The 18,773-nt window shown below is 35.3% G+C and overlaps 1 protein-coding gene across 3 annotated transcripts in view; it reads right to left on the bottom strand.

Annotated features, from left to right (window-relative positions):
- Positions 1 to 18,220, bottom strand: part of LOC106472676 — a 22,358-nt gene extending 4,138 nt beyond the window's left edge. Inside the window, exons 1-4 of one of the 3 annotated variants that reach the window (XR_002613504.1) lie at positions 18,080 to 18,212; positions 15,881 to 16,112; positions 15,247 to 15,359; positions 1,282 to 1,459 (exon numbers count right to left, since the gene is read on the bottom strand). Coding sequence is in view for 2 of the 3 variants with exons in the window: in XM_013933328.2 (XP_013788782.1) it covers positions 1,316 to 1,459; positions 15,247 to 15,359; positions 18,080 to 18,188 (366 nt within the window). In the remaining variant the exon portion in view is untranslated. Of the gene's footprint in view, positions 1 to 1,281; positions 1,460 to 15,246; positions 15,360 to 15,880; positions 16,113 to 18,079 lie in introns of all 3 variants that reach the window. The other 2 variants (XM_013933328.2, XM_022401228.1) reach the window with 2 other exon arrangements.
- Between the last annotated feature and the right edge of the window lie 553 nt (positions 18,221 to 18,773).

The raw sequence follows: 18,773 nt of genomic DNA, 5'->3' as shown, positions 1-18,773 counted from the left end.
CCAATAGAAAGCTAATGTTTTAATTTATCAAATCATGTATTATATTACATTGTTTATAACCAATAGAAAGCTAATGTTTTAATTTATCAAATCATGTATTATATTACATTGTTTATAACCAATAGAAAGCTAATGTTTTAATGTATCAAAGGATGTATTATATTACATTGTTTACAACCAATAGAAAGCTAATGTTTTAATATATCAAATGATGTATTATATTACACTGATTTTAGTACAGAGTATTGTCTATTTCACTTTCACTTTAAAAGTTTCTGTCTAGGCATTAGGTATACAAGCATAAGGGAAGCTTTAAAGGTTCTTATGCCATAGTTAGAAAGCCAGATAAATTGTGATGGTTACAGAACTTTGTTTGCTTTGTGTTATACTTCTGTGTTCTTAGGTGCATTATGTAAGTAAGTAAAAATTTACTTGTACCATAAGAATAAAAAAGTAGGCTTAAATTTATTCAGCAACTGAAAGCGAAAAACAAGAGATCACAGGTGATATATTTCTTGTTTTTAATATATATATTTTATATTTATCATAAAATAACTAAAATATAACTGTTACAAACTTGTTAGATTAAGTAAGATAATGAAAAATATAATAAGAAAAATTCTTCACAAGGTATGCATGCAAGCAGCTCACAGGTTATGTATTCAATACAGTAACACAAGCTACACATTCTCTGATTTACAACTGGTGCAGGATTATTTATTACACATGGGTGAAAGGGCAATAAAACAATAAAAATTAGGTTTATACTATAGTTATAGTTTTGTGTTGTAATTTCCAGTCATTCTAAAAAGAAAAAAACATTAATTTAGATTTCTTTTATTTTTTATGATGGTTACAAGATTGGTCAAACAGATGGATTGCTTACTGAGTCATGGTAAATAAAATAATATATAAAATGCAGTTTTACTGAAAAAAAAAAACGTTTGATATTTATTTAAGATATTTTAGAGATCACTCAAATGGAATTTGACAATTTTAAGATGAAGAAAGTATTTTTATTGTTAACAGGAAAGTCACTTTGCACTTGTAGTAGTCTAACATTGATTCCAGATATTCATGGACTTAATTAGAAAAATCTGATTGTTTACTGAATTTCAAAAACATATTAAAAGTTACAGTATGGAAACTTTTATTTGTATTTTAGGATTACAAGGTCAGTTACACTGACCAAGATCTTATGGTAAGTATTGAGCATATCGACTGTGGCAAATGATAAATCAATGTCAATGAACTTAAGTTTTAGGTGATGTCTGTACTTACCAGATGGTCTTTCTAATTCAGATTCAAAATCTCTTTAATATTCAGTTTCTGTTTTCACATTCATAACATTATAGTGTGAACTATCCTGATCCTCATCATCACTGTAACTGAACTTTGAAATAACTTCATCGTGTAGCAGATCACCAGGATGTTCCATTTTCACTTGAACAGATATGTTCTAAAATCAAACAACATTTGAAAGGGTTAACAGAAATAACAACTAGTGTTATCATTATATATAGACTCTACAGTTCACTACACGATGATATAATTAGTAAACCTAAGATTTCAAAGTTAGTTATGTATGTAAACATATTTTATGTCTGATTCTATAAAACATTAAACCAAGAAGTTATTCTACAGGAAACACCCAATAACGAGTTTCTTATTTACCTTATCTGATAATAAAAATATTGAACTTATTATATTATTATTATATATATTACTACAGCAAAGCATCAAAGGTATCTATAGCAAACATTGGGTACTGAAGATTGAGAAAAACAAAATATATAGAAAAGTAAATACATACTAAAAATATCTTCATTTTAGTTTTCTCAAAGCAGGTTAAAAATAAATTAAAACCAGAAAGAACAATAATCACATTAAAGCATCAATCATCACCAATATCAAAGTTGAAATTTCAGATAAAGTTTGTATAAAATGGTGTTTTCACTGATATTCTTATAGTTGAAATTTAAACAGAATGTTGGTAATTATGATCTTGGAGTCATAAAAGCTACACATTCTTAGAAAGCCTAGTCACACACTTACCAACACGGCAAGGAATCCAGAAAACTGAACAGTGATGGACAATGATGAAAAATTGGCCACTTTCTTTTCTTCTAAATACCCAAAAGAACTCACATTATGTAATTCCAGAAGAGCTACACAAATCAGTAAAGATAATATAACTAGTGAACTGCTTTGCCACAACATAAGAAAAAGATGTCATATACGTCAACTGTGAACAGAAGATCATGTTACTGCTCACCACAGCAAACAATGTTTGAGACCACAAAGTCATCTGATTTCAAACCGTCCATATAAATAGGAACAGAAGGATGGTTCGAAAGGTGTTCAGAAAATTGAAGTCTGTACTTCCAATAAGGAGTATCTGATTTCTTCAGATGATTTAAAGAAATGTCACAAGTGGGGTTACAAGTCATGTTGGAACGGGCTGATCAAATTCAACAATATCATCCTGTTGCTGATCCAGTTCAGTCAACTGTTCCTGGATACTGAGACCAAAGATAAGAACAAAGATCATCTATTTACAAAAACCACAGCCTACTAAGGCATAATGACAGATAGGATGGTGCAGTAAGACTGTAGCTCATAAATATGCTGTAATGAAAGATTCAAATATCTGATATCAAGTGGAAGTCTGTGGGACTCAGTGTATAAACTCTGGACCAAAGAACAGATAGTCCCGATGTGGAATGAAACTCTTGATGATGTACAGAGTCCCTAGTTGAACCATAGACCAGAGATCTGTAGTTCAGCTTTGACTGAATGTGTAGTGTAGCTACGGCTTTAGACCAACACATATTGGTCAAATACTTACATTGGATAGATACTATTATAACAGATAGAAGGAGGAGACTTCACCTATATTCCAATGCAAATGCAAGTCTCATTTGGCTGTACCTATCTACCAGGAATAATTTGGTAGATATTGTAAATGGATGTCCTGTACTACACTTCCTGTTAACAGCCTAGCCCTACATCTCCAATTAATATTGGGCCCAACTGATCTCTTACTTGAGAGAAAGCACCATTTACAGTAGAGACTCCATACCAACATCCCCAGCAGCTTGAGACTGGAGAAGTTAGGGTTTCTTTGTGCTCCACTATAAGAATGAAAGGTAGAGGGGATACTTCTACTGGGCACGAGAGTATATGGACCACTGTCATCAGACACAATCGCTGGAATTGGGTCATCACAAAGGGACAGTTGGTTAATATGTTTTAATATCACTGATAAGAATAATAATGCTTCTATTTAAAACATATCATGATTGAAATTTGATATAATTAAAAACCAGTTAACCAAGTTATTTATGTACATATTTTGAATAGGCTAAACACAGAAATACTAAATAATGATTTTAGTAATTACAATATTATATAATTACCTACTATAATTCACTAAACAGTATACTTAACTCATCCTATTTAATGATAATTTTAGATGGTGAATATAATTAAAAAAAACAATTGTGCTTATACATTCAAAGAACCATATTATATCTATTAAAAAGCAAAAGTAGTTTAAAAACATACAATTTACAATGTGCAAAAGTATTAAAGAAATTTGTAAACCTGTATATACATACATATATAAAACCTACAATTACATGATAGTCTAATTCTTGGTCTACTCAATCATGTTTGAATATTTTTTATTGCTGTTTTGAAAGCAGTGTTTCATTATTAAATGAACGAAACACTAATGTGAAACTATAACAAAATGGCAGCCAAGGCCTTACAAAATCTAAGGGAAATACTTGAAAATCAAGAAATAGGTTACAAATTTCTCAAGGGATGATAAATTTTGGGAAAAATAAAGTTATTCTTTGTGATTGTGAACTTTAAGTGATGTTCATTTGTTTACAGACAAGACTTTACAAGTGTTTAGAAATAAAAATATAAACTTTTCATGAAGTTCACTCAATAAATGTCATAAAATAACAAAATATTGATTCTAAAACATCTTTAGGGTAAAACTTTGTAAACTCCACACATCTCCAATACACATCTGCTTCTACAACACTGAAGATTATAATTTCTAGAACAAAAATGGGTGGTAGTCTAGGAATTTTGGACTTCTCTTAAAAATCAAGGGCTGGAATTCTACAGATTAACATTACATACATTATGGTTGATTTGACAGAGAATTGTAATATTAACATTGTAAGAAACATTATAGCTTACATGATCTAGAATTCTAGAGATTAACATTATGGTTGATTTGACAGAAGTTATAATTTTCCTATACTGAAAATGTATTTCCAAAAGGTACTTCCCTCCACTCACATGATTAGCTATTCTCATACAGTGCTGCCTTCTGTATGCAAATTTTTTCTTTATGCTTGCTACAAGCCTTCCATTTCCCCTATTGGAATCAGTCAAAGTCACAACTTTTAACCTGAAGAACAAACACAGGTGGAAAGCCAAGGTTCCAGAACTTGGTGTTGGAATTAGGGGGCTCCTATATCCCACATTGGTGGCTAAGGCAATTGGACAACAATGTTAGATACAGATATATGTGTGATCAGATCCCAACTTTTAGACATAGAGTGAAGCTTTCCAAACCACCAGAATAATGACAAGAAAGTAAACAACAAGAAAACGGAAAACTTTCCACTCCACCAGAAGAATTCTGAAAGGCAACACCCCAGGCTTGGAATGATGGGATCATGTATGCCTTACTCAACTAAAGGAACAGATTTCATCCAGTCAGAAATTATGAACATTCATCCTTTCCACTCCACCAGAAGAAGTCCGAAAGGCAACACCCCAGGCTCGGAATGCTAGGATCATGGAACAGAACTCATCCAGTCTGGAATTATGAACATTCATCCTTACTCCCCAGCTGAGTGAGCAAAGAGCATTCCACTTGCCCCTGGAATTATGAAAAGGACATGGAACACTGTGCTCTATCAAAGACCTAGGATGGGACCACTCTGCATTCGGAAATAGTGGACCTCCTTCCATGAACAATATACTAAACTGATATTGATCAAAAAGAAGGGTTATTCACACCCCAACCCGGTAGCTTCATGTCAAATCTGAGCTGATATTATGAGTAAGCTCCCATATAGGCTGATGCTGCTCCTACCAACATCTGGGAAAACATCCTGGGACCCAGATAGACGGGCTCCCAACTTTGTTTTCTTCTCACTCGAATACTCTGGAGGAAAAACCTCTGTCCACTATCCCAGTGACTGGAAACTGGGTGTGGTAAGGGCTCCTTAGCTATACTAGTAAAATCTGTGGGTTAATGTGCATTGGGGAAACCTGAGAAACAGTGCTCTGGAAGCAGTGCAATAGGTGAACCAAGCTCCCTAAATTTTAAAACGCAAACTGACCCCAATTTATTCAATCTGATGATCAGCAGGGCCGGGCATGATCCCATTTGGCTTTACTCGTGATAGTCCATGAGTGGCAGTCCAGAATAATATGGTAATACTACCATCTGGTGAGTGACGAGATGGTCTTATGGAATACCTCATATCTACAGAGCTTATTGTAACTGGTAGTAAATTGGTGGCTAATGTGGAATTTGAATGATAAAAGCACACCTGACTGAGCAACACTTACCATAAAGTGGGACCCAGTGAAAAAGAAGTAAGGTACCCTGGAAAGCAGAGAGAAACAAGAGGATGACAAGAAATACTCATTCCTGCTTATAATGTAGCAGAAGTTGTCAAAACCCCTCAGAATAATAACTGCCAGGTCATCTAAAGAATGTGAAAGAAAAGCATTGGCAGAAGTCCACATACCAGCCCGTACAATAGCCTCCAGAGAACCATTCAAACAGCCAGAAAAAGACATAGAAATCTGAGAGAAGCAACTCTCAAAAGATTCCTCACCTGGAAAGAAAGTCCAGATTAAGTAAGATGGACTAATCTGAAAAGCCACCATGTCAAAGTAATTTGGGAATCCACAAAAGGAGTTAGTGCAAGCCATCTAACCCCTCAGGCTTCTGACAGGATATAACAAATGATTTGGGGTCTGATTTGGCTTGTATATGTGAGAAATAGCTGGCCAAAGTATCAATGAGAAGGATTTATCCCATTCCCAGGCTACCAGAATCTTAGGGAAAAAGGAACTATAAGTGTATAACAGGACAAAACTGGAGTGATAAAGAGTCCTGAGCACCTGTAGTTCAAACAACTCTGACCTTCAAGTGCTCATGTCAACAACAACAAAAGATGATACACATGAAGGGAAGTGTGAAACTAAAGGCTCGATTGAATGTCAAGATAAAACATGTAATACCACCTTAATAACCCAGTTAGATAATATTGAAAAAGCCACTTGGGATGAACAACACTAAAAAACTTAGGAAGGCCAGGTAGCACTGGAAATTCAAATACCATCCTATGTTTAGAATATCAAAAAGTAGTCAATAAAGTCACCATATATAAAGCAACAGCAGATGAAGCTAGACCCGAGTCAAAAAAAGAAGTCAAAAAATGAGATATCGTGGACACCTTTGAGTGAAGTAGGTTCAATTTCCTCATGAAATCCATTGTATAATGTGTGCCAATTCCATTGAGAAATGGCCATTGTGTGTCTATGGATATATTGAGATACATACAAGGCAATTGCAGATGTTAAACTCTAATGTCATGCAAAGGACCACATGACTTCCACAGATAAAGTATGAACTTGAAAAAGTGTGGGTGTAGAATATTGTATTGAGGTTGTCTCAACAGAGGTGGCCAATGCGGAAGTGGCAGAGGTAGAAACTCTAGAAGCTACATCAGAAGAGGAAACCATGGTTGGGCAAGGCACACAGGGGCTACCAACAGCAATTGACAAGTAGTGGATCAAATTCTAGCCAGAACTCAGGGTAACAAATGAATTGGGGGAAAGGAATAGAGGTGCAATCCCATCTAATCTAGACTGAATGCAATTATTTCCAAAGCCCAAGGATGAGGTACGAGGGACCAAAATGGCTGCAGTTGAGAGTTCCAATGAGTGGCGATTGTGTTAAACATCGGAAGCCTGAACTGTTAACTTGGAGGATCTAAGAACTTGTTGAGACGAGATGGATCGATGATTAGCTGCCAAACTTCTGTCTTCTTGGGCACAACAAATAATCAGGAATAAAATCCCAGGAATTGGATCAAGTCTCTCTCTACCACCTCCATGACCAATAACTCTCTCACTGCCTTGAAACGAAGATCCACACTCAATGGATCTGTTGGGGATGGAAATACTACAGATTGGGAGGATAATGGGGAAGAGAAGTGAACTAAATGACCAACCCTGACACCAGAAACAGTCCAGGTGTCCAGAAAAAGTTGTAACCTTCCTCCCTCAAACTCCACCTACAGAGGACAGACCCCAACACTATTTGAGATGGTCTGTCTGAGTGGAGGAGCCTCTTAAATAAGGATGAGATCCATTCCAAGCACCACTAAACCGAGAAGCAGAAGTGAGGGTCAGGACACATGACGATCAGGTGTGCCTTGACTTCCAACAGGAGTCAAAGGAAGACTAGAGGCAAACACCAACAAATAATGTAAATGGGTGACAACAATCTGCAATTCCAATGCCTCTTAAATGCCCATGAACCTCAGGGGACGAAGATAAGGAGCCTCACTTAACTCATAGAGGCTACAGTAGGTAGACAACTCCTTCCAACAAGGCATCTCTGCCCAATAAATCCCAACAACATACAAGCCAGGAAACCAAAAAAAGCAGAACAGAAATGATAGTCAAACAAATCTGAGAAAATAATAATCTGTGTTAAGTGATCATAGGGTTCAGTCTGGAATCCTATATATATCCAAAAAAGGATCAAGTCTGTGGGAATCTAAATATACACCCTCTTGGGGGTAGTAAGCCAAAACATGCTGTTCAGACAAATGTGGGGAACAAGGCATAGCTATCCCTCACATAATTGAACAGCAAATCTCCCCACATGAACAGCCGTATCATGGAAAGGAGGAAAATTAAATATACACCCTCAAGCCTTTCAAACATCAAGGAAGGAGTAGATTCAAAGTTAACAGGTGAAAGCTTCAAAATTCAACAAACCCGACTAATTAACTGAAGAAAAAAGGAGCAGGAAGAGGCTGATCCAAAGTGGCCTCATGAGAAACCGACCTAGTAAAAGAAGGCACCGGAAAAAAGAAGTCTAAATGCTTATCAGACTGTCCTAGATCATCAACAAAAGCAACACTAGAACACCTTAATGAACACCCCAGGACCAAATATATGTTTCCATCTCAAAATGAATCAGATCATGGTCAACTTCAACTGAGAATGACTTCCCCCAGACCGCTGAAAGATGCTAGATTACAGAGGGGGGATACAGGCAAGCTGATTAGCCTCTGTGTTGGGAACAGTAACCAGTAAATTCATACCTGAAAATGACATGTCACAATTTATTATTATTTATATCAAAATCTACTAGGCGGCACAAAAATTGCAACCAAGTACATTAATTATCGCAGCACTTGTTTAAAGAAACCCATGTCTAAACACTTTGTCGAGTAAAACTAATAAAATTATCAAAATGAAGTGCATATATACAAGAGGGCACATTGTTGTAGGTGGAGAGTATACTGCCAAGGGCAACTGAGTGGCATATTTGTAACATAATTGTAACATAATTGTTGATTAAACATAGGCTTCTAAACATTATTTAACATAATGGTTGATTAAATACAGAAATTTATACACATTATGTAACATAATTGTTGATTAAATAGAGTTCTACACATTACTTAACATAATGGTATATTAAACACAGAAATCTATATATATTCACATTATGTAACAATGGTTGATTACACACAGAATTCTACATATTATGTAACATAATTGTAAATTAAACACAGAATTCTACACGTTGTAACATAATTGTGGATTAAACACAGAAGTCTACACATTATTTAACATAATGGTTGATTAAACACCGAATTCCACACATTATGTAACATGGTTGATTAAACACTGAATTCCACACATTATGTAACATAGTGGTTGATTAAACACTGAATTCCACACATTATGTAACATAGTGGTTGATTAAACACTGCAGTTATGATTTTAATATTCTGAAAATGTATTTCCATTCATTGCTGCCTCTTATATCCAAACTTTTTCTTTACACATGCCACAAGCCTTCCACTCCTTCCTATTGGAATCAAGTGATTCCAACGTGTCTCTCACATGAATTATCTTGTGTCACCTCTCCACCAATAGGAGCATAGTATACTCATGTGATGCATGTGACTCCCTCTATGCACCTCTACCAATCTATCACTTTGAAGTTTAGCAGAAGATGGTAGAACCGGAAGAATGGTAGGATGTGTTAGCAGAAAGAAGTACCTATCAGAAATACATTTTCAGTATAGGAAAATTATAACTTCCGATATTGTATTTCCCTCTGCTCACTAGATTAGCTAGAATCCCACATTAATTAGGAGGAGAGATGGGTGCAATGGAAGAACAGATGTATCCTCCCAAAAGCATCCAAAGAATACCTCCTTAGATCAGAGAGTCAGGTTGGAAGATCTGAAGAGGGGAACCGCACCACTTCTGACCTTGTATATTCTTCGCCCATCCATTAAGAGTGGAGAAAAAGGGTGAAAAAAGATAGAAGCACATCAAAGAGGGAAAGAACTGGGAGGGGATAAGGATCTAAACCCTTAAACAGATATTGACAACTTAATCCTACCACATAGAAAATTGGGTAAACAAAGGATGAGCCCCACGATGCAGAGTGGCTATGGCAAGACTGACCATACTCGGTAAGTCAATTACATCCCAAATCCATGCTGGAACTGACATCCACGTGGGGGTAGGATAACAATCATACCATCTTCACCTCAAGCCCCAGAGACCCAAGGGAATCTAGAACCACTCCAACCCCAGACCATGACATGTGTTACTAGGCAATATCTCGATCAAGAAACCCGACATCCAGTATCGAAAAAAGAATGTCTTTGTTAACAAAATCTGCTCTCCCAACAGTGAAACCAACTGGAACCATTTTATAAGCAATAACATCTTCAGCCAAAAATACACAAGGGTTAGCAAAAGGACAGAACTGTCTCTAATAGATACTGACAAACAACAGGATTCTGAGGTGGAGGGAAGGAAACAAGTACAGGAGACGAAGGAGGTGTGGCAATAAATGGGATCTTGAATCCTTCTGACAAAACTTGAAGAACCCAAACATCATTGATGAAAGGGTGCCATTGATGGAGAAAGGCAGCAAACTGAGCTCTCACTGGATAGCCACTGGTACTGTTGGCAATGTGATGAGCATCATCAAAGAAAATGATGAGCTGTGGCACCTTGGGAAGGGGGAAGAGGGAAGGGTTGGGAAAGGGAAGGACAGTACAATCTTAATGGGAAAAACGTATGCAAATGTGGAAGGTGTTAAAGAGGACATCAACATGTTTTTTACTTCAAAGCCAAGTGATTTCTTTAATCAGGGCATTAGCAACCTGGTTGTAAGATGGAAAACCATCATTGATAAGAATGGAGACTATTTCATTTAATAAATGTGTTGTTTTGATATATACAAGTTGTTTGGGTTTTTTCATCTAAAAATAAGTGACATTCATTTCTTGATGACCTAATATTTTTATAAACAACCCTGTTTTCTTCAGACTTACATTAATTCTGGCTCAATTTAATCGTTTTTTTTTATACACTCACTTTTTGTCGACTCTTGAAATATGAATTCTGAAGTAAATGTCACCACTTTGGGTGTCACAACTGTGACAATTGCTTTATCTCAAGCCTCAGCTGTGGTTGACCCGACAAGAGATTTTTCAACATTTATTTGGAGGAAGATTGAAAGTTGCATTGGTCAATCTCTATCTCAAGACCTTGCCCCCATTATTCAGTTCAGCCTTCTATGGTCTTTTCAGATTTTATTTCTCAGGTATGTGATGTTTTATACCCCACCCCTATATCTTATGACCCACGTCTTTCCTTACTCCATGTACATTCTTCACAACCATATTTGGTTTCCCCCTCTCCTGACATTCGGGCCCATGCTGAACAGTTTGCCTCCCAATTAAGTGACAGCGTTAGCATGCCTTGTCCCCCACAGGCTTCAAATCAGTGTGCCCTCATTTATCATCGTGCAGACTGTCCTTATCTCCACCAACAACTTTTGGGTTCTGTTTTATCCCTTTGGGAGGTGGGCCTCAATTCTCCTATCAGTTTAAATCATGTCCAATTTCTCGCCTTTTTCTTATCCTCATGACTCATTGCAGTATCTTTTCACTATTTGTCTCCTGTCTGAGGCTCTTCACAGAAATCCTGAGGGGTTTTCTGGGGACATCCTCTCCCTTCTTACCTCTATGTTGGATCATTTGTCATCATTGGCTGTGGCTTTGCATATATGGTTTCTCTGTTGGTCAGACCTTCTCAATCCAGATTTCCATCTTATCGAGAGCCGGTTTATCTACACTCTATCTCTGGGACTTACGTCTGGCCCCGTTTTTATGGCATTATGTTTTTGATATGATCCCAGAGTCTTTGGAGTCTCATGTGGCATCAGTACAGCAACAGTCAACCTATTCCCATCTGGTAGCCTGTTTGTCTCAGACAGAGCCAAGTGTGGCATCTGTTACAGGGTGTTGCAGCGAATGAAAAAGATGGTAATCTGATGGTGTCATATCTGAAGAATATGATTAGTGGGGGAGAATTTACCAACCCAACTCCACAATCTTGTGTAGTGTCAAACGTGCCACATGTGGATGTGCATTGTTGTGGAGAAGAATACCTTTCTGATTGATGAGTGAAGGCCATTTCTGATGAAGGGCTTGATTTAAACGTTCCAGTTGCTGACTATAGATCTCTGCATTGATAGTTCACTGTGGATTGAGGAATTCAATATGAATTACTCCTTTAATGTTCCACCAAATGCAAAGCATCACTTTTTGCAGATGGTGTCCAGGTTTTGGGGTCGGAAGTGGTTTTTGTCTAGGACTGAACCATTGTTTTTGGCATTTAATATTCGCATAGAGAATCCAATGTTCATCACCAGTGACAATTCTGTCCAAAACTGGTTCACACGCATTACGTGCCAGAAGAGACAAAGCAACGTTCACACATTAAAAACGATGATCATTGGAGAGTTTGTGAGGCACCCAAACACTTTTTTATGGAGTTTTCCCATATTCCTTACATGTTTATGTATTGTTTCATAAGAGACATGCAATTTCAGGGCCATTTCTCGAGTGTGTAACCTTCGGTTCGACTCAACAAGCTTCTTCAGAGCATCAATATTAATTCCAACACAGTTTTATGTCTAAAGTCACCAGAAAGAAATTTGCTGAACTATCATTGACACTTATAAATGTTCAAAACATTTCCATAAACTTCTTTGATATTACATGCCAAATGTGTGTGTCTCATCATGTTCCATCACTATAAGGGATTAATAAAATTTACACACAATATAGGCTACACTAATGTGATGTTTACGTGGTTTGTTTAACTATGATATGTGATGTACGTTTTTGGGGGTGTTTAATGAAAGTGTTCCCAAATGTGATATTAATTTCTTGACAACCTAATATAACCAGTTTTTGAAGAAACTGTATTTCAAATAAAAATCATAACACAAAAGAAATACATCCGAGCACAGGTAATACCAAACGAGAAGTGATAGTTTGGTAGAGGTGCATAGAGGAAGTCACATGCATCATGTGAGTATACTATGCTCCTATTGGTAGAGAGATGATGCGTGATGATTTACATGAAACACACGTTGGAATCACTTGATTCCAATAGGGGGGGAGCAGAAAGCTTGTGGCATGTGTAACGAAAAAGTTCAAATATAGGGGGCAGCAATGAATGAGAATAGCTAATCTTGTGAAAAGAGGGCAGTACTATATTGGAGTTCTGGACATTATGTAACCTATTGGTTGATTAACCACAGAATTCTATACATTCACATTATGTAACAATTTTTGATTTAACACAAAAATCTACACATAATGTAACATAATGGTTGGTTAAAAAATAGAATTCTACACATTATTTAAAACTGAAATCTGCATATTATGTAACAATAATTGATTAAACACTGTCGTCTACACATCATGTAACATAACTGTTGATTAAACACTGAATTCTGCACATTATCTAACATAATGGTTGATTACATACTGAATTCTACGTATTATGTAACATAATTTGATTAAATACTATATTCTACATATTATTTAGCACACTGTTTAATTAAACACTGAATTCTACACATTATGTAACATAATTTGATTAAATACTATATTCTACATATTATTTAGCACACTGTTTAATTAAACACCAAATTCTACACATTCAGGTTACATAACACAATGGTTGATTATTCACAGAATTCTACTCATTCCAATTATGTAACATATGAAATGAAGGATCAAGAAAAAGCTATGAGGCAAATGTAATTACTTAGTGAACTATTAGTAAACACCATTAATTACCCATCTATAAGCAGAACCATTCAGAAAGACCTGCAAGAAATGATGATAAGTACTGCATGGCATCTTTAACAAACAAGAATCCATGAACACGATGCTATGTTGCAAAATCTATCCATGAAGAAAGATCTCTGCTGGAAAATCAACAAAACTCTTGTACATAAGTTACTTCCCTAACATATCCATTCAACTGTTGCATACCTCAAGCAGAATGAGGAATGAAATGGGTACTTGTTCTATTGTAGTCATACACTAATTGACCAGATGCAATGGCTACAGGCTTTGTATGACTGATATGCTGATAAATCATCACTCTGATAAACTAGATGGATTATGGAAAGAATGTAGGATGGAACATTACAGTGTAGTCTTTCACAGTGTAAAATCATCTTTTGTAGAGCTACAATGAATAAACAAAGCTATCAGACAGAGCATCACCAACCATGGAATGAAACAATGAGGTAGATCTTCAGAGTAGGCTTAATATAACATACTAAAGAATTGTATATATTATGGCTGATTCAAAACAGAATAACTTTTATAATGGGATTTTCTTTCATTTTAACACTACAAGGGTGATTGAATTTAGGCACACCTTTTTCAATAATAAAATGTGCTACAACTGTACTTCTATCAATCTCACCCATCACTGCAGTATGAAGATGTTCCATGCAACTCTGTTTTACAATATCTCTCAGTTCCTCTAATATATTTTTCCTTACAAACCCCACAAGAGATACTGTAAACTAATTTTTTGCCATATATTTTTCAGAAGCCCCAGATTACATCTGATACAGTTGTTGTTGTGATAATGATAGCAGGGTTTAAATGTCGAACACACTAAATGAGATTTAAATAAATGTCCAGGCTCTACTATCAGATGTATAAGTACATCCAGTTTCTTTGCAGCATTGTTAATGATAATACTAACTATAGGACTAATAAAATGTGTTACAAATGCAACATCATCTTTCTGACTCCTGTTACTTTTCTTTAGTTGTCATGAATGGTGAAAATTTTGTTAAACAATCTTTCAGGACAACCATTCAACTTTAAAATCTTCTCGAGATCTCCCCTCGCCTCCATTAAATCACCATGTTTATTTTAAATATGTGGAAATCTCATTAATTAGTTAAAAATCATAGCCTTCTTTATGGTCCATGGATGACAAGAGAGAAAATGTAGAAACAGCAGTTTTTTAAGGGATTTTTGTATACATTACTGACCACTCTAGAAATGGCTAGAGATTGTGTGTGCTCACCAGGTATAGCATATTAAAAAATAAACCTGATTTCAAACTGGCTTATGAACTGACGAAAGAGAATTAACTTTTCAAACCATCATTCCAAATCCCATAAATATCTTCAATAAAATACAGCCTTATGGCAGGAGACTGTTTTCTACCAAGTGTCCAGTCTTGAGTTACTTACAGCATAAGGCTACAGAAACTCCATTACCCATGGCTAATCCTTGATTCTGAATATAAACTTGAAAACGTTATTACGTAAAACAAAATCCAGAATTTTCATTGAGTACTGGCTGTTTCTCTTCATAAAACATGTTTACATTCTTCTGGACCAGAAATATTACTGCTGTTGAAACAGCTCCAATGAGTTTATTCACAACAATTCAGCAAACTTGTAGTGAATTTCTTCAGCTTGTGACTACAAACATGTCATTATTAATCATATACCAAACAAACAAAGTCCAGAAAGACACAATTACAGCTACATATTATATTTAATAAGACAACTGTAAAAAGTTTAATTACCTCATTTTTCTCCGATGCTCCATCACACTTTTCTTTTTGTTCCTCTTTTGTTACATCAAACTTCAAAATTGTATGTAGAGGACTTTCTTCCAAGGAATCAGCTTTTCCTGGAGCTATAAGTACAAATAATGTAGGTTTGTTTATAACAAGATTCAATATAATTTATGCTTCACTAAATCATAATCAAGCCCCATATATTGTATTTAAAAGAACAGGCCTCTTCTATAATTTTTTTTACATGATATACAAGTGCAAAGAAAATAATTGATTTTCAGCAATGGGCAGGTTCTGAAAATATACCTGGACTGACATGAACCTTGTCAGTTGTAGTTCCAAATGGTGGTTAAACAGGTAGCTTAAGAGGTAGTTAAGAGAGCAAAACATTTTCCTGTACCTGGTAGAAAAAAGTTCTCAATAGAGAAGAACAGTAATTATGTAAACAGTAGAACATACTTCGAGAGTTAAAACATTCTTAGTCCCAAACTGACAAGTCTAAAAATTCATGCAAGCAGTCAAGTCAGCAGGTACCCAGGAAGAATCAAAATAAGTCAGGTGGTTCTTAGCATGCAAAAGGTCATTACAATGGGAACATTGAGTAAGGAAATAAAATAATATGAAAATTAAGCACTATTACCAGAAATGCCACCCTTTTTGTGCTAGTAATTTTATGGACTTTTGTTTCTGGTGCCATTCAATAGATGGAACATGGATACTGACATCCATTATAGTAATAATTGGTGAACCCTCATCCTGACTGCAACTATGAGACATCCACTGCAAGACAGTCGTCATATCTCTAACATCTCAAAATGCTATGCGTGGATGTACATGCAGAGGTGGGGAACTAGTTGATATTCCCTATTCACCTCCAGAGGACATCACCCAGAAAAAAAAAAACACAAAAAGATTAAGATTCTGAAAGAATAAGCAATGTCTCTAATATTTGCAGAAAAACAAGAACATTTTTAATATAGAATCATCTAACATAAGACTATTCCCCTTTTGATATGTTTATAAGTCTTGCTTTTATTATATAGCAGTTTTAATATTTTTCATTTATTCTGTTTGTATCCAGTTTTAACATAAACACATGGTTCAGAAAACTGAATTTGTCTAGTTCTATATAACAGATAGTATCTACTCTGGCAGAAAGGATTTTGTGGTATGTGCATGTTAAAAAGAGTCCACAACTGCAACATCTTATTTTGGACGAGTGGATGATATCGTTATGTCACATTCAACAAATTCTGTGAGAGAATGACCAATAATATCATGAAGCCATCAGAATAGAATGGATGAAAGTTTCTTGCATGACTGAAGCATTTATCCTTTCTCAGTTGAACACAGTTCATGTGTCAGTATAGTTCTACAGAAGTCAGTCCCAAGAGATGTAAAGCTTTGAAACTATGTTCTGACTTGACAGAAGTGATTGTGTGAATGTCCATACAAGTACAAACACATTTCTTTATACTTTCATTTGTACATAAAGACTGTGTTCAATTTCTCCATAAAATGTGTTCTGTCTCCTTAACTTTTAACAGATGTTTAAAACTCAGTTACGTTTTCAATGACAATTACTCTATAAGTTTTCTGTTCAAACCTGTTGTTATTAAATGGAGTTATCTCATACTCACATCAGAATATTACACTCTCTTTTATTACAGAAATATGCTCCATATCTAAATTAACAAACACTTGAGTGATAAACTGAAAAGTTAGGAGAAGTGTCAATTCAAATTCCTGTCCATTGTAAACAGAAGAAAAAGAGAACTTGGGAAATGATTGGGCATATTTACAGATGAATAAGGGCAATGTTCCACTACACTGGTGCCAATGTTCCCTCTTATTTTTTTCAATCTATGTTTGGAATGAATTTTTTCATGTGCAATAGTACCAATTCAATGTGTGAATATGCTCTACCAGTTGTTTTTTTTTTGGGGGGGGAGTATTTTTAGACCATCGAACCTATTGGATCATTAGGCCGCTTTGCAATGATACCAGTTGGTTATTTGGGCTTTAGGCCTATCATTATGGGCATCAATACATTGAGACTCCTCACCATTACCGAGGATGGGCACAGCTTGAATAACGAAGTACGCAGAACTTGACTGGTTGTCATGCAGCCACGCACCTTAGAGGGAATACTGATTGGCACTGACTTGAATTGGAAATAATACTGAGGAAACCAAAAGTAACTCAACATTTATGAACCAAATGTGTAGAATAATCATAACCAAAAAAGCATAAACATAAATAATCCACTAATATATTCATAGTCTGCCAAAATATGTTGATCAATCAGGGCCAACAAAACATTAATAAAATCCTTATACACCCATTTTGACCCAGATACATTTGTTGGCAGTTATTCCTTCATACAACACTAAATAATGTAACAGATCCCTTCTGAATCCATTGTTTGATCCAAATGTGTTTATCATGGGGCTTCCATAGTCAAATAACCAATAAGGTCTCAATTAAAGGAGAAGCTTCCAATACAGTTAATAAGCCACATGGTGGGTACATGATGAATTGATGGTAACTATGATGCAAGTACTCAAGTTTAGCTTCATTCACAGGTGATGGTATAGAATAAAATTACAAATGTGTCACTGGATTCAGGTTCCTAACATCAAAGACCAAAATAACCAAGAGAATGTAGCCTAATTATATTTACTGATATAAATCCGTGTGATAGAAAAAATCCTGTATAAGATAAGAAATTTCCAATTAATAATAGAAAATTCAAGCACACTGATATATTAAAACAGGTGAAATTCATACTATGTTGGGAAGCACACAAAACATTAAAACACCAAATACATAGACTTACTACTAGTTATTGTGAAAGTTTCATTTTCCTTTTTCATCGATTTGATATTCAATAAATCATCCTGCTTCTCATCAGAAAAGGGTTCTACTTTCATCTTTAATATTTCCATGATTACATAAAAGCTTCACCTATATATTCTGTAAAAAAGTTTTCAGTTAGACTACAGAGAAATAAGTTAAGAAATAGTCACATCCTTCATAAATCTTACAAAATTAAATAAATACTATTCTCAAAATTCACATTACCTTGATAACTTTCATATCAAATTATAAGCTTCATCTTTTTCACATATTTATATTAAAACAATGACATTATCTTAAATAAAGTAACTAATAGAAAATAACAATATTTAGAGACAACAGTGGACCTATTGATCCATCTTGGGTCATCTAAACTAAACTAAAATTATTATAAATTAAAGAAAAATCTTAAAGCCAGTCCTTATCATTCATTTAGTTATCAAGCTCTCTCTTAAACGCACTTAAATTTAATGCCTCTACAACATCTGAAGGCAACCCATTGCACATGCCAACCACCCTGTTAGAAAAATAAAATTGTCTCAGCTGAATTGTCTCACAATTAAGTATGAAAAAAAGATGATGCATCAACACTATCAATTCCCTTTACAATATTAAACACCTCAATCAGATCCCCTCTAACTCTTCTTTTTTTTCAAAAGAAAACAATTTCAAAG

The sequence above is a fragment of the Limulus polyphemus genome, unplaced genomic scaffold (genome assembly GCF_000517525.1).
Source record: "Limulus polyphemus unplaced genomic scaffold, Limulus_polyphemus-2.1.2 Scaffold5516, whole genome shotgun sequence".
In the NCBI taxonomy this organism is placed as follows: domain Eukaryota; kingdom Metazoa; phylum Arthropoda; class Merostomata; order Xiphosura; family Limulidae; genus Limulus; species Limulus polyphemus.
The sequence above is the reverse complement of the archived record's forward strand: the minus strand, read 5'-3'. Positions and strand labels throughout refer to the sequence as shown.